This window comes from Typopeltis vanoorti, chromosome 10, assembly GCF_054136105.1.
Source record: "Typopeltis vanoorti isolate ZY-2024b chromosome 10, IOZ_Tvanoo_1.0, whole genome shotgun sequence".
Taxonomy (NCBI): Eukaryota; Metazoa; Arthropoda; class Arachnida; order Uropygi; family Thelyphonidae; genus Typopeltis; species Typopeltis vanoorti.
In genome coordinates, this window is record NC_143558.1 from 48,864,396 (window position 1) to 48,880,365 (window position 15,970).

General features: G+C 35.3%; 1 protein-coding gene across 1 annotated transcript in view; it reads left to right on the forward strand.

The window, feature by feature from the left end:
* The window catches only part of LOC150102406 (uncharacterized), a 357,402-nt gene that overhangs the window by 126,622 nt on the left and 214,810 nt on the right, over positions 1 to 15,970 (forward strand). The window contains exons 8-9 of the mRNA XM_090399570.1: positions 2,935 to 3,073; positions 9,731 to 9,818. Coding sequence (XP_090255696.1) covers positions 2,935 to 3,073; positions 9,731 to 9,818 — 227 coding nt within the window. The remainder of the gene's footprint in view (positions 1 to 2,934; positions 3,074 to 9,730; positions 9,819 to 15,970) is intronic.

The following is a 15,970-nucleotide window of genomic DNA, read 5'->3' on the forward strand; positions in this document are numbered from 1 at the left end:
GTTGTCCTATACCTGTATATAGTAGTGTTGATACAGATCTGGCAATTCAGCTGCTGTGATGATGAAATGCATCATTACCACATTACCTCAATCGGTACTAAATGAGTAATCATTATAGGTGACTTAAATTATTCTAACGTTGATTGAGTAGAAGAGAAATCTCATGATAAAAATGAAGGAGAATCGAGTTGTTGCAAAACAACCTCCTCAAGCAATCGTAGAGTGTTAGATTTGATCATAGCATCAGAAGGGTGTCTCATTTAAGAATGTGATTGTTTGACTACCAGTTGGCATAATCACTGATGTATTTCCTGGGAAGTAGCTGATTATATGGATGATCTGATTAGGACAGGTTACATGCTATACCACAAAGCTGGAAATTAAGACTTGACTCAGGATAACACTATCCTTGGATACTTGTTTTTGAATGCTCAGGAAAATACTTATTTACACTCTGTAGTTCTCATGCAAGTGCATTAGTTACTGAATAGGAAAGACATCAGCAGTGCATGGGAATCATTGAAAAGGGGCTTAAATGAGGCAGTATCTGAATGTGTTCCCAGAGTTTGAAGAACAAATAGGATGGGAGTGAAATAGATGGACAACCTTATTAAGCAAGAGATCCATAAGAAGATGATGATATGGTGTATGTAACATAGTGCACAGCACTACTACACTGGATGAATAGAGAAAGAGAGAAAGAAAGTGCATGAAAATGAGGTTGAAAAGCTGTTGTACATAACCTGGATAAGAATTCAGCAGTAGAGACAAATGGGAAAACAGAATGTATACTAAAGGAATGTTTAGCCTCTTTGGCTAGGTTCTTGACATGTTTGTATATGAGTCTCAGCTCAGAGATACCATGGACTGGAAAATGTATGATAGTTCCATTAAACAAAGGTACCAACTGATCATTACCTGTGGAGTGGCAGTGAAGATTTTAGAGAAGTTAGTAAGAACTCACATACAGAAATGGGTTGTCAGCAAACTATTTCCTGCAAGGAACAGCATAGGTTTACTAAAGGGAGGTTGTGTTTTAGCCGCTTTTATTTTATAACAGCGTTAGGGCTGAGTGGGATAAAGGAAATGGATACACTGTTGGCCTTTGCTAACGCATTTGATAGAATACCACATGAAAGGCTGGTGCGTAAACTGGAAAATATGGGGTTGATGGACAGGTATCAGAAAGTAGTATGCAGTGCATATGAATCTGTCATGTTTAAGGTGACCAGTGGTGTGTCCAGAACTGCCCTTGGACCATTGTTGATCAGGAGATGTTCAATTCTTTGCTGAGGATGCAAAGAGAGGCAAGATAATCAGGGATGCTACTGATATTCAGCATTTATAGAATGATTTGAATAGGCTGAAAATGTGAGCAAATGATAATGGTTGTTAGTTCAATGTTAGTAAGTGTAAAGTTATGCAGTTTGGCATGATGAGATTTCCAGTGGTATGTTATGTTAATGGGGTTATGCTACAAGAAACCAAGGAGGCTTAGGAATCTTGGAGTTATAGTGGTTAGGAATTTGATGTTGAAAGGTCGCATGGCAAAATCTGCAAATACAACTCGGAGGATAATTGTAATGTTGAAACTGACATGCAAGGATAAAGAAGGCCTTGATAAGACCAAACCTAGACTTCTGTGTGCAGATTTGGAGTGGTTAAAGAAGTTGTGGAAAGGATGCAAAGAAAAGTTTCAAAGATGATGTTGGGATTATGAAATGTTCATTATAAGGACAGATATCATTATAAAGACAGACAGTGGTGCAAGTCCCCCTGTTTACCAGGGGGGCTTGCACCACTCTCCTATACAAGGCTGCCAAACTTGATTCACCATGAGAAAGCAATCTGGTTTACATTTCAATGTATATATTTGTTAGCAGATTATTCAGTTAACTATTTTTATTTCTCTGATTTTGTGATTATTTCTGATCACTTGAAGGTAGGCCTGTGAAGCATGTGTTTCTATTGTAAATAGTTTTTACATATTTCATAAATAATTAGAGAAAATATTACTTCAGTTTATATATAGAATTTTAAAAAAATATTTTTTACTTCTGCAGTGAGAAAATGTGAGTTGCATAGATTTTAAAATTTGTCCTCATACTGTTTGTTTTGAGACCTTGCCTAACTATAGCTGTTTTCATATAGTTACAATATTACTAGCCTTGTAATCACAAATTCACTAATAATTAACACTCCTTACAAAGTTACCACTATTGATGGTTAGAACTTAATTCACTTTGTGTGCAAGTTGAAATTATAAAGCTCAAATGAGTAGCCAATTTTCAATGGAGGTAATAAACGAAATTCACTGGTTGTTTTGATTTTGACTGCATCCCTGGCCCAGCGACATTCATTACAGAAATTTGAATAATATAAGCACGTAAACACAAGAAATTTGAAAATACAGAAATTTGCATCATAATTGCAGTTCAATTAATTCAATTTCGTATCAGTTTGATTATCAAATTTGTAATAACTCTTAAACTATTCTGTTATAGCTCTTAAGGAAACATCACATTTATGATTTGATCACACTGGTCAGAACTAATCTAAAAACTCTTATGCCTTATTTTCAGAATGCAAACTAAGGTTTGCACTTGAAGTAAAATTTCTTATGCCAACTTTGGCTTAACCTGCTTTGTGAATTACCTTAGTAAACTTTTTTTTTCTTTATCATAAAGGGATTCTATTATGTTATACGTACAGCATTTGTTAGTAATTTTCAGAGAGCAGGTAAGTTAAGTTTGAGTTTCTACCAGAGACTATTCTATTTATTGAAGTATGTAATAAATGCTATATTTCTGTATTAAGACTTCATTACAGAAAGTTAGATTTTTTTCTGAAGAATAAATTAATTCACTTAAAAACTAATATTTAATTGTAGAGCTGTAGTCTGAATTAACATTTGTGTATTTCTTTACTTTAAAGGGGAAAACTTTGCCTCTGGGATACATTAGAAGAGCCAAAGCATGATGACTGGAATGATTTTCCGGAATTGTTCTCAAAGCAAACAATTCAAAGAAAAACCTTTGCGCAGAAAAATTTACCTCGCCCAAAAACAAAAGAGGTATTCTTATTGATATTATATAGAAGAAAGTTGAAAGGAGTATAATATTCAGAATGGTTTAAGGTTTTGTTTTGGTATTTCATTCAATACAAGAAGGCTTACTCTTAGATTTTAATTTTTTTTAAATTATTCAAATCCAAGAAATATTTTTTGGATTTCCTCATTCTGTCAACACAATTCATATGCCCTTCTAGCATTTTTGGATAGTTTATGATTAATTTGGTTTTGAATTGTTGAAAATTTATTTATCACTAGGTTAGACTATAATAGATTTAGTTTAATCCTTTATCCCAGTGAGAGCAAACAAAGTTTGCGCCTGAAATTATCTTCAGGACTAAATATATAGTGTTGTACTATCTTATCCAGTAAGTAGTGCAACACCAAGGCAACTCGTGGCAAAGGTGGAGCAAGCTACCAGGCACTTCTAACCCAGTATCTCCCATAATGCAAAACACATTTCCTATGTGGATATGTATACTGTTATGCATTAAAGGGATTGGCCATCTACCCAGACTAGTTTCGACCTTTATTGAGGTCTCTTCAGTGGGAGCCAGGCCCAGAGCTGGAGATACCAGGCAGAAGCAGTAGCAAGTCATCTGTGCCTATGGGAGTTGCCAAAAGGTTTATCACCTTTTTTAAAAATTACTCTGGATTTAGAGAAAGATGTTGAAAATTTATTTATCACTAGGTTAGACTATAATAGATTTAGTTTAATCCTTTATCCCAGTGAGAGCAAACAAAGTTTGCGCCTGAAATTATCTTCAGGACTAAATATATATAGTGTTGTACTATCTTATCCAGTAAGTAGTGCAACACCAAGGCAACTCGTGGCAAAGGTGGAGCAAGCTACCAGGCACTTCTAACCCAGTATCTCCCATAATGCAAAACACATTTCCTATGTGGATATGTATACTGTTATGCATTAAAGGGATTGGCCATCTACCCAGACTAGTTTCGACCTTTATTGAGGTCTCTTCAGTGGGAGCCAGGCCCAGAGCTGGAGATACCAGGCAGAAGCAGTAGCAAGTCATCTGTGCCTATGGGAGTTGCCAAAAGGTTTATCACCTTTTTTAAAAATTACTCTGGATTTAGAGAAAGATGTTGAAAATTTATTTATCACTAGGTTAGACTATAATAGATTTAGTTTAATCCTTTATCCCAGTGAGAGCAAACAAAGTTTGCGCCTGAAATTATCTTCAGGACTAAATATATAGTGTTGTACTATCTTATCCAGTAAGTAGTGCAACACCAAGGCAACTCGTGGCAAAGGTGGAGCAAGCTACCAGGCACTTCTAACCCAGTATCTCCCATAATGCAAAACACATTTCCTATGTGGATATAAAGGTCGAAACTAGTCTGGGTAGATGGCCAATCCCTTTAATGCATAACAGTATACATATCCACATAGGAAATGTGTTTTGCATTATGGGAGATACTGGGTTAGAAGTGCCTGGTAGCTTGCTCCACCTTTGCCACGAGTTGCCTTGGTGTTGCACTACTTACTGGATAAGATAGTACAACACTATATATTTAGTCCTGAAGATAATTTCAGGCGCAAACTTTGTTTGCTCTCACTGGGATAAAGGATTAAACTAAATCTATTATAGTCTAACCTAGTGATAAATAAATTTTCAACATCTTTCTCTAAATCCAGAGTAATTTTTAAAAAAGGTGATAAACCTTTTGGCAACTCCCATAGGCACAGATGACTTGCTACTGCTTCTGCCTGGTATCTCCAGCTCTGGGCCTGGCTCCCACTGAAGAGACCTCAATAAAGGTCGAAACTAGTCTGGGTAGATGGCCAATCCCTTTAATGCATAACAGTATACATATCCACATAGGAAATGTGTTTTGCATTATGGGAGATACTGGGTTAGAAGTGCCTGGTAGCTTGCTCCACCTTTGCCACGAGTTGCCTTGGTGTTGCACTACTTACTGGATAAGATAGTACAACACTATATATTTAGTCCTGAAGATAATTTCAGGCGCAAACTTTGTTTGCTCTCACTGGGATAAAGGATTAAACTAAATCTATTATAGTCTAACCTAGTGATAAATAAATTTTCAACATCTTTCTCTAAATCCAGAGTAATTTTTAAAAAAGGTGATAAACCTTTTGGCAACTCCCATAGGCACAGATGACTTGCTACTGCTTCTGCCTGGTATCTCCAGCTCTGGGCCTGGCTCCCACTGAAGAGACCTCAATAAAGGTCGAAACTAGTCTGGGTAGATGGCCAATCCCTTTAATGCATAACAGTATACATATCCACATAGGAAATGTGTTTTGCATTATGGGAGATACTGGGTTAGAAGTGCCTGGTAGCTTGCTCCACCTTTGCCACGAGTTGCCTTGGTGTTGCACTACTTACTGGATAAGATAGTACAACACTATATATTTAGTCCTGAAGATAATTTCAGGCGCAAACTTTGTTTGCTCTCACTGGGATAAAGGATTAAACTAAATCTATTATAGTCTAACCTAGTGATAAATAAATTTTCAACATCTTTCTCTAAATCCAGAGTAATTTTTAAAAAAGGTGATAAACCTTTTGGCAACTCCCATAGGCACAGATGACTTGCTACTGCTTCTGCCTGGTATCTCCAGCTCTGGGCCTGGCTCCCACTGAAGAGACCTCAATAAAGGTCGAAACTAGTCTGGGTAGATGGCCAATCCCTTTAATGCATAACAGTATACATATCCACATAGGAAATGTGTTTTGCATTATGGGAGATACTGGGTTAGAAGTGCCTGGTAGCTTGCTCCACCTTTGCCACGAGTTGCCTTGGTGTTGCACTACTTACTGGATAAGATAGTACAACACTATATATTTAGTCCTGAAGATAATTTCAGGCGCAAACTTTGTTTGCTCTCACTGGGATAAAGGATTAAACTAAATCTATTATTGGTTTTGAATTGATTTTGTACATTTCACAAAATTCAAGGACATTGTAAATTACCTTGTCTCTGTCAAACAGAAGGAATTGATGGAGGGGGGGGATTAAGCATACCATGATTTTGTTGCATTAGTTTTGTATTTTGTATTTTAGTTGCACAGACAACCAGCCTGGGTGTCTGAGTCAATTTAGTATACCTACTCTCAAATGAACAGACTGAGATTTGAAATCTACTATGGACATTTGTGAATGTGCATGGAAGATGAGTTTCATCTCCTGCATGAAACTGCCACCTTGCTTAATATGGCTTTGATATAGTCATATACGGAGTACTTTGCACTAATTTGGGTTGTTAGGTTTTGTGTGATTGAGGAAGTGGTGGAGAAGATCCAGTGGCAAGTGACCAAGATGGTGGAAACTCTGTGGAGACTCCCTTTGGATATTGATCGAAAATTTATACATTACAAAGTTTAGGTGCTATGCAGAAGAAGAAAAAAGATTATTTACTAAAGCAATTTTGATTGCAGAAGAGATTTTTCAATGCATGACAGAGGAGAAGTCACTCTTGGATATTTGTACTTAACAATAGTGTGGAGATTAGATTTTTTTTTATTGCTTGGACAGTGGTAAATGTGTGGAATGCCACACTTAGTCATGAGTACTCTGTCAGTAAATTCAAAGAGAAATATGATTGGTATTGTATGAATAAAGGTTAATGTGAGCCTCCTGTGATGAGTCTTCAGACATCCATGGAGATGTACATATGATAATAAAAAAAGACTTCTGGTTATACTCAAAATAACTCAAAATCTCTTCTAACAGCAAAAGCGAAGAGAAATTTTTGGTCTATCTCAAATCAAGTAGTTCAGTATTTTCTTGGATGAATTGTGATATGCTATTTTCATAATATAATGTTGAACAAAAATGAACAGGAATTGCAAGAATTCTATCCCATCTTTAAGTTTCAAGTATTTAATTTTTATTTTACTCGAAAGTGTTTTTGAAATATTCCTACTTTAGAATGAAAAGATCACTCCAGCATCCTCAAAGCATATTCTCCTTTAAAATATAACTTCATCCCACCCAACAGTCCTAATTTCTATATCACATGCATAAACTTGGGGCATTGTATGTGCACATTTGTTTCTACTGCACTTAGTCTGATTTTTAAGTTCTAAAAATTCATTATTTTTCAAAATAATATTACTAACCACATGTGAAATTTGTAAAAAGAGGTTGAAAAAGGCTTCATCTTACTCCTGATTACGTTTAGTAAAGAAGGAAAAATTCTTATTTCTTTGCCAAATAATAGCAAATAACAATTTACCATGTTGTACAACTTATATGAAAGTAGGCACTGGTTTTCTTTTTTTCTTTTTTTTTTACAGGTTATGAGACATTATACTATACAAAGGCAAAATAGCTCCTCACCAGAAGTGAGGTCCTCACTCATGTCTTCTGAGTAGTGCAATATCAAAGATGAGTTTCATCTCTTGCATGAAACTGCCAAATAATAGCAAATAAAAATTTACTATGTTGTACAACTTATATGAAAGTAGGCACTGGTTTTCTTTTTTTCAGGTTATGTTGACATTATACAAAGACAAAATAGTTCCTCACTGGAAGTGAGGTCCTCACTCATGTCTTCTGAGTAGTGCAATATCAAAGATGAGTTTCATCTCCTGCATGAAACTGCCAAATAATAGCAAATAAAAATTTACTATGTTGTACAACTTATATGAAAGTAGGCACTGGTTTTCTTTTTTTCAGGTTATGTTGACATTATACAAAGACAAAATAGTTCCTCACTGGAAGTGAGGTCCTCACTCATGTCTTCTGAGTAGTGCAATATCAAAGATGAGTTTCATCTCCTGCATGAAACTGCCAAATAATAGCAAATAAAAATTTACTATGTTGTACAACTTATATGAAAGTAGGCACTGGTTTTCTTTTTTTCAGGTTATGTTGACATTATACTGTACAAAGACAAAATAGTTCCTCACCAGAAGTGAGGTCCTCACTCATGTCTTCTGAGTAGTGCAATATCAAAGATGACTTACCTTATGTTGTCATTTGCTGTCATCCTGTTTTGTGATGGTTAAACTTGTATAGCAGACTCATTTTCTATTAAAAATAATGTTTACCTCTGACATTTCTATATACATAAATTATTATTTATTATATTAATATTGTAATACTCTCTATGAAGTCTACTAAGGAAGATAGTAACTGGTAATTAGTTTACGGAATTAACAACGCATATAAAGTATATTAATTAAAGGTAACTTTAATGAATAACTTCTATATTTCGGCAACGTCACATTGCCATCTTCAGGAACATAAAGATATGGTATGTGCACTCAAGAACTAATACAAAGCAAATGAGGAAGAAATCAAGAAACTAATATTGTTCCGCAAGTCCTAATGGTGCCCTCTTGCGGGCTAATTTGGTAGTCTTGGCAGTTGGGCTGAAGTTCTCATAATGAAAGTCTCCCAAATTTGGGGCAGTTTCATGCACCCAAATTTGTTGAGGTTAGGAACGTTTTTTAGAGCTGCTGAAGATTCTTTGAATAATTTTTCGTATTTAAACTTGCTGCGATGAATTATTTTTGTTTTCTTCCAACGAATTTTATGGTGGGTATCTAAGGCATGGTCTGCCAGCCCAGAGCGGCTGTACTGGTGAAACCAGATGTAGTCTTGGTGTTCTGAAATCCTGATATTTGTTGTTCTGCCTGTTTGGCCAAAGTAGGACAATTTGCAGCTGCAAGGGACCTGGTATACACCAGGTAGGTCTAGGGGAAGTGGTTGGTCTTTGGTAGAGCGGATAAGGGATGCCAACTTTTTATATGGTCTGTAACAGGAAGTAAGGTCATATTTTTTGAGGATATTGGTTATTTTCTCAGAGGTGCCCTGGATGTAGGGGATGGTGATAGACTTGGTGTAATCTTTATTGTGGAGGGGAGGAGGGAGGTTGTGGTTTACAGGTTTTAGTATTTTTTGGATTTTTTTGGGGTTATAGCCATTGGCTAAGAAAGTGTTGAGGATGTGGTTTAGTTCAATAGTCAGGGCCTTGTCATCTGAGCAGATTAATTTTGCCCTGTTATATAGTGTTTTTATCACCCCATATTGTTGTGAGGGGGGGGGGGGATTGCTGGTGAATGTATCTGCCAGTGTGGGTGGGTTTTCTGTAAACCGAGGAAACCAAAGATCCATCAAGCTGACGGGTGATTAAGGTGTCTAGGAAGGGGAGGGTGTTGTTTTCCTCTTTTTCTAAGGTGAACTGGACTCTGGGGTGTTGGTTGTTTAAGTGTGCTAGGAAGGAGTGGAGTGTGTCTGAGCCATGTGGCCAAATAGCAAACACATCATCCACATAACGAAGCCAAATAGTGGGTTTTTGTGGGGCGGAGTTTAAGGCTTTCTCTTCAAATGTCTCCATAAAGAAATTGGCCAAGGGTGAGTCTTACAAGCTTTTATCCATACCACCTACTTAGGCAACTGATTTCATACTTCAACTGATTTCACCCACCATTTATTGAATGAACAATTTCATAATCTTTCAAGACTGATTCTGTGCAGTTTCATTAAATGTTCTCTTGACCTACTGTTGTATGTCCTTGCAAAAATGAATTGTGTATGTGATATTATCTCTTATGAATATCATTTGAATTGAATCATTAATAAGACTTTCATTATCATTAATACAGTTAATATAATACATTAATGTAATACATGCATAAATGTTTCTTTGCTTTTATTTTACAGGTTGCGAAGTTGTTGGATCAGAAACGGTCTCAAAATATTGGCATTTTGATATCTAGTTTGCATCTAGAAATTTCTGAAGTAGAAAATGGTAAGAATTTTGATTGAATATAAATTTATTTTCATATTTATTGTCCCTGCATAAGAGAAACAAAACCTCAGACAAGTTTATTTAAATACCTTGATGTAAAGACTCGGTTTGTAGAACCACTGATATTTTAAAATTTGAAATTATTTAAAAAAAATGAAAGAGATTATAAATCATTTTAATAACTTTTATGTTATGTAGCATGCTATTTCCTCAGATTTTTTGCATTATTCAGAGTACAAAGATATCATAAATTTAATAATCATTCCTTCACACAGAAAGATTCAAGGTCTTGTCTTGATCAGTGTTTTGCAAAACAAATTATACTTTACCCAAGGATTTTGTGTGCTATTTTGAAGATACCACAGATTTTGTTTTTTAATATATATATATTGTTTTTGTTTGCAAGCTTAATAAATACTTAAGTGGAAAATGATTATTAGTTTCTATATGTCATTTCTTGCATACTTGAACAAATTCATTTGCTCTTTGCTACTAATAAGTTTCATGCCCCCCCTCAACAAAACCTACGGTCCCCAAGGGGGGCTGCGGCCCACAGTTTGAGAAGCACTGGTGTAGAGGATCCAGAGGCAAGTAGTCTGTGGGATGCTCCCTCTGAGGATAGATTGAGTTGAGGATTTGTGGATTGCAAAAGTTGGTTAATAGGCAGAAAGGGCAGAGAAACATTTGATAGAAACATTTAAGTTACTTAAAGGAATTTATAAGACTGATGCAGGGGGAATGTTTCAGCACTTGGCTAGAGAGAGCAGAACAAGAGGTCATCCCTGGAAGTTGGTTATGAGTATGGTTAGCAAGGGTGTGAGAATTAGATTTCACTTAGAGATGGTGAATGAATGGAATGGATTGCCTGAGTCATTTGTGTGTGCTTTGTTATTTAATAGTTTTAAGGAGAGGTTCAATAGGTATTGTGTTGTGTTGATAGTTTGGGACTACCATGATGAGTTAGGACTCCATGGAGACCCCTGTGCAATAATAGTAATATTTCAAAAAATTTTGAGAACCACTTCTCCAGAGCCACAAACAAAAGAAGATAGTGTTGCACCCCTTTTTTACCGTCCTATAATTGTTAATTCCTCTTACAAGTTTAATTTTTATCTTGTTTGTAACAAATTTCTTACTATACGTGATATCACCCAAATACAAGGTATCTAAGCTCTTGTTCCCCTTAGTATTCTAAAACATTTATATTTTTTAGCTGCACCATTTAAGACATTTAGTTTATGAAAGAAAATCAAAACAAGAAGCAATTTCTTAAATATGTTTAGGTGTGAAACAATTATGCAGTTGTGACCTTGAACTCGCAACTTAATTCCCCCCCCCCCCCCCAGTGACTAGATTCGTGCGTTATTACAAGCGGTGCATTGAATGGCAATTTCAGACAATTTCAATGAGCAAAAGTTTATTATACACATAAGTACAATACATTAAAAATCGGTAAAACTTAATTCAATACTAAGCTGAGGCAATATAAAGAAATACTAGCAAAACACAAATGATAGGTTATAAAATTCTATGTGGGAAGGGCGATTATGCTGCCACAAAAGACTCCACACGTATAATAAAAGGATATCCTCGCAAATGTTAACAATTGACTAAAACTTCTCATCTGTCTGAGCACAATATTATGATACAATTCCTTAATTAATCAGAATTAGTTTACACACACGTTAGCTCACCAGAATAATATGGGTTAAACAGTCCTATCGCTACAATAGTGCCCACATTCAGTTCTTCAGACAGCTCTCAGACAAAATATAGATGACATGCATAAGTTACTAGACACACGATTATTTATCTATTAACACTGACAAGCTTATTCTCCTTCTATTCTTAAATGCGCTAAAGTCCTAGTTCAAGTCTTTCAGTAGACCGGTAACTGAACTACAATCACAGCTACATAAGATTTGAAATAATATAAGATTTCATGATACCGTTTGATAAGGATATTCTATGCTAGTCTCTTCTCTTACTTGTCTGTAATTTCCGAGAACTAATTCTTCCATAGTGGACCATATCTGAAATTTCTCGGATCAAGGTGGGCCTTCACGTCTTCAGCACATCAAGCTTCTTCCAAGGAAACACAATGGATCTGTGATTCGGTAGTCATGAGATTCACTATGCGGGCACCTACTTCTCCACAGATTTTCATTTTTTGTCAAGAACATGGTTGATATAACATGTAGTAGTTACCTTTCTTCTCAGCTGTATGACGTCCCTCCTTTCTATAATAGGGAAATAGGACTGAAATCCCGCTTACTTTGTTCCTTGTCATGGCAGAAGGAGAGAACTCCTGACCGTCACTCAGGAAAACCACATAAGACAACCCATACGAAGACTGGAGAACCAAGAGAGAGCCCTGTGTGTGGGGGGTCCTAACCCTTTTATACCATGACCCTACCGGCACCTTCTGCAATTAATTCCCCCCACCCGATGTCTGGATATGCTTTCTGTGACCAGTTAGGGGTGACGTTTTTCTGCCAAAATTTCCTGTGGGCTGTGTGCACGCGACTGACTCGTGGTGATGTCCAAAATCGGGAACTTTGACCTTACCTTGTTTCTTGCTAACTCTGTGAGTCACATTTATTAAACTTTATCAGCTTACCAAAATTTTCTAAGAATTAACATAAACTTATAATCCCTTATTTCAATTGTTTAACAGCGAAATTTACATGCAAAATTCTTATGACCAATATTTTATAATTTAATTATCTTATTTTCATCATATTACAACAAATTTTTTTATGCGAGTTAACAAATACTCTCAGTTGTATTTCACACTTAAATGCAAATATGTTTTTCCTTTTTATTAAAGGTTCCTACTTGTTAAATTGTGACAAAAATTAAATTCCTTTTAGGAACTTTATTAATCACAAACTTTAACAATAGTCACATCACAAAACTGTTTACTTATTAAAAGATGCACAAGATTAAGTAGTATCACAGTGTTTGTTACCGACCATCATAGTTCAAACTGTGTTTTATTCTTGATTATGCTAGCTGCATAAAATTAACAAAACAGAGCATTGTATAATTTTAATAATTATTAAGTTAATTTTATATAATCTTTTTTTTAGTTTTTTCCTTTCTTGATTTACAAAATGAACATCCTCTGTTGTCTATTTCTTATAAATTTTATACCTGTGCTTAGTTCTCCAGAGTTGGCTAATATTCCATTATCATAATTGATAAATGCTATAGAACATAATGTTTATTTTTGTAAATTGGGCCAATAAATAAGCACTTTTATTGCTTTTTAGACTTTTCTTTCTTTCTTTTTTTTTTATTTTTTTGGATAAGTCGTAGTTTAATTTTTATTATTTATTTTTCAGGTTGTAAAGTGTGAGTGACATTTTCTATGTCTTCATCTATGTTCAAAATGTTTCTTGCATGATCACATATACAACTTCATATTTTCTAAAAGACAATGGTGTACAAACTTTCATAATACTTGTCTATGTATATATGTATTATTGATATATATTGAAGAGATAGCAAAAAGAGAATGGAATAAAATAATTAGGAAGGAGATGAGAGGTCAAGGAATGAATTTGAGTATAAAGAGTGATTGGAGAAGAGATTTGCAAGTGAAAGCAGAGTAAAAAGCAAGCAAGAGAGCATGGTGGAAGGAAATTGCAGATATGAATGTGCAAAGAATGAATGAGTCTAGCAGAAAGTTGAAAGATTAATGGATGAAGAAATTAATTCATAGAGATTCTGTGTCACAAACTGTACAAAATAAAAATGTATCGTAGGAGTGATTGCCTCAGTTCCATAGGCAGCAGGGAACAAATTAGTTGAAATGCAGTATATTAACCACAGAGCATAGAATATGAGAGCAAAGTAGAGAGAGAGAAAACATTTGACAAAGTAAAGTGTCACTGGCAAGCCAAGGAGAAGAGCATTAATTGATATGTTTATCAGAATGTACATTCTACATTACTATGTGTGGAATTAATTTAGAAAAGAGGAAGGAATTATTCCCAAAAATATTTTATACAACTAGCGTTATCCCGAGTACAGAGATATCACAAATGTAGTAATCATTCCGTTGAATAGGAAGATTCAAGGTCTGCTATTGATCAGTGTTTTGCAAAACAAATTACAGCAAAACCCCTTTTTTACACTTTTCAGGGAACTGATGGAAAAAAAGTGCAAATAGCAGGAAATGTAAAAAAACATTAAAAAAAGGCTAAAAGATGACTTACTGCTAGTATGTGAGTCTACATACTAGATTACAAAATTTAATAACTGAAAATAAATGAATTTACAATGTACTTACATTTATCTATTTAACAAAATCTTTAATTGTTGATTGCTTTTTTACTTTCGCCAGATTGCTTTGCATTGAGTTCAATGCTTGACCTGTTTTTTTACTATCATGTTCAAAGTGGACGCGAAGAGTCCAAGATCTTATGCTAAATGCACATGTGTTCCGGCATGCCAATTTACACGTCGCAGAATTGCCATCTTTTCTTCTACCGAAATACATTTTCTGTCTTTTTTCTCCATGTTACTAACATGGATAATCCACCACCGCAACTTGAAAGCAACTTTCGCACGCCAAATTACGTTGCAGAAATTCTGCAATATCAATTCGTACTGTGATTGAAAAATCACGGTATCGCTCATCACTACAGTACTGCTGCTATGCGCGCAAGTCACTGTGATGGCGGAAACGAAACTACAGCTGAAAGCAACGCCACCCGAGAACAGAAATGCGCAGATTTCCGCTGAAATCGATTCGAAAATCGGTATTGCCACCGAGAAAAAAAACGCAAATCACGGGAAATAATGTCCACATCAAGTTGTTAATGGCGGGAAAACAATACATCATGAGAATAGGCCTTAAGATGGGACCAACAGAAAATGACATAAATGGCAGGAAAACGTAAATTGCAGGAAATGTAAAAACGGGGTTTTACTGTATATTATTTGCAAAATGTAGGCTTCAATTGCATAGATTTGTAAATGTGTCTGGAGAAGTTGTTTGCCATTGCAAAGTTTTCAGAAAAAGAAAGGAATGGTCTCAAACAGATCATTTAAATGGAATGTCACATGGTATATTACACATACATGTTGGGATGAGAACGAATGATATACTTAAGTCTGTAAATAATTTAGCATTTTATAGAAATGCTAGATATATTAAAAACCAAGGTTAAAGATTTTGTGGCTTTGAGTCATCCATAAAGACTGACATTTGTGCAACATAATGGACTGACAACAGAATCTAGGAATAGAATGTGAATGGTATTCTAGAAAAATAGGAAAGATAAACAAGGTATTGTGTGTGGTAGGAGATGCTTTTAATAACAGAAGAATTAAGTTTGCTCAAACTGGGGAACTCCAAGAATAGTAGTGATGTGAATAGGATTTTAGATATTTGGCAGTGTGAGGGTTATTAAATAAGATAAGGTATTTAATAGGATGTGGTATTTTCCTGAAAATATCAAAGACAGTAATAATTTTATTTATCTATTTTTATATAGTGAACTTCAATCAGCAGCAAGTGGACTGCAGTGACAATTCAAATTTCTGTTAGGCAATTCCTTTCATTTGTATTCCTTGTGCTTTATTGGATGTTATAAGTATAATATTGAAGAATTGTCTCTTGGTGTAATTAGTGTTTTTACAAATAGTTTTTAGTCAGTACATAAAAAGGCTCCATGACAGAAGTAGCAAATTACAAACCAGCTGGCATCTCAGTAGTAGTGGTTAGGTATTGGAAAAGTTGGTTAAAGAGCAGAATTCAGAAAGCATGAATAGGAATATGATACTGTATGGTGAACATCATGGATGACTGACAGGTATGGGAATGGATGTGAGGCTGGTGGCTGAGAGAAGTATATATGGTGAAGAACAGCATAATGGAGATTACTAGCGGAGTGGCTCAGGGATCTGTACTAGAGTCACTATTATTTAAAATTGAATATTATTGATAGAGGTAATGATTTTTAAGGGAGAGTATTTAATTGTTTGCTGATGATGCAAACAATTAAATGCAAACGGGAGATGGCAGTAATTAAAAGTGATATACAGATACAAAGTTGCCAAGAACTGAAGAGTAGAGCAAATGTTTTGGCCTTACAGGAGGATATGATTAGACAGTGTGAGTGCATAACTCCGAGGAGAGA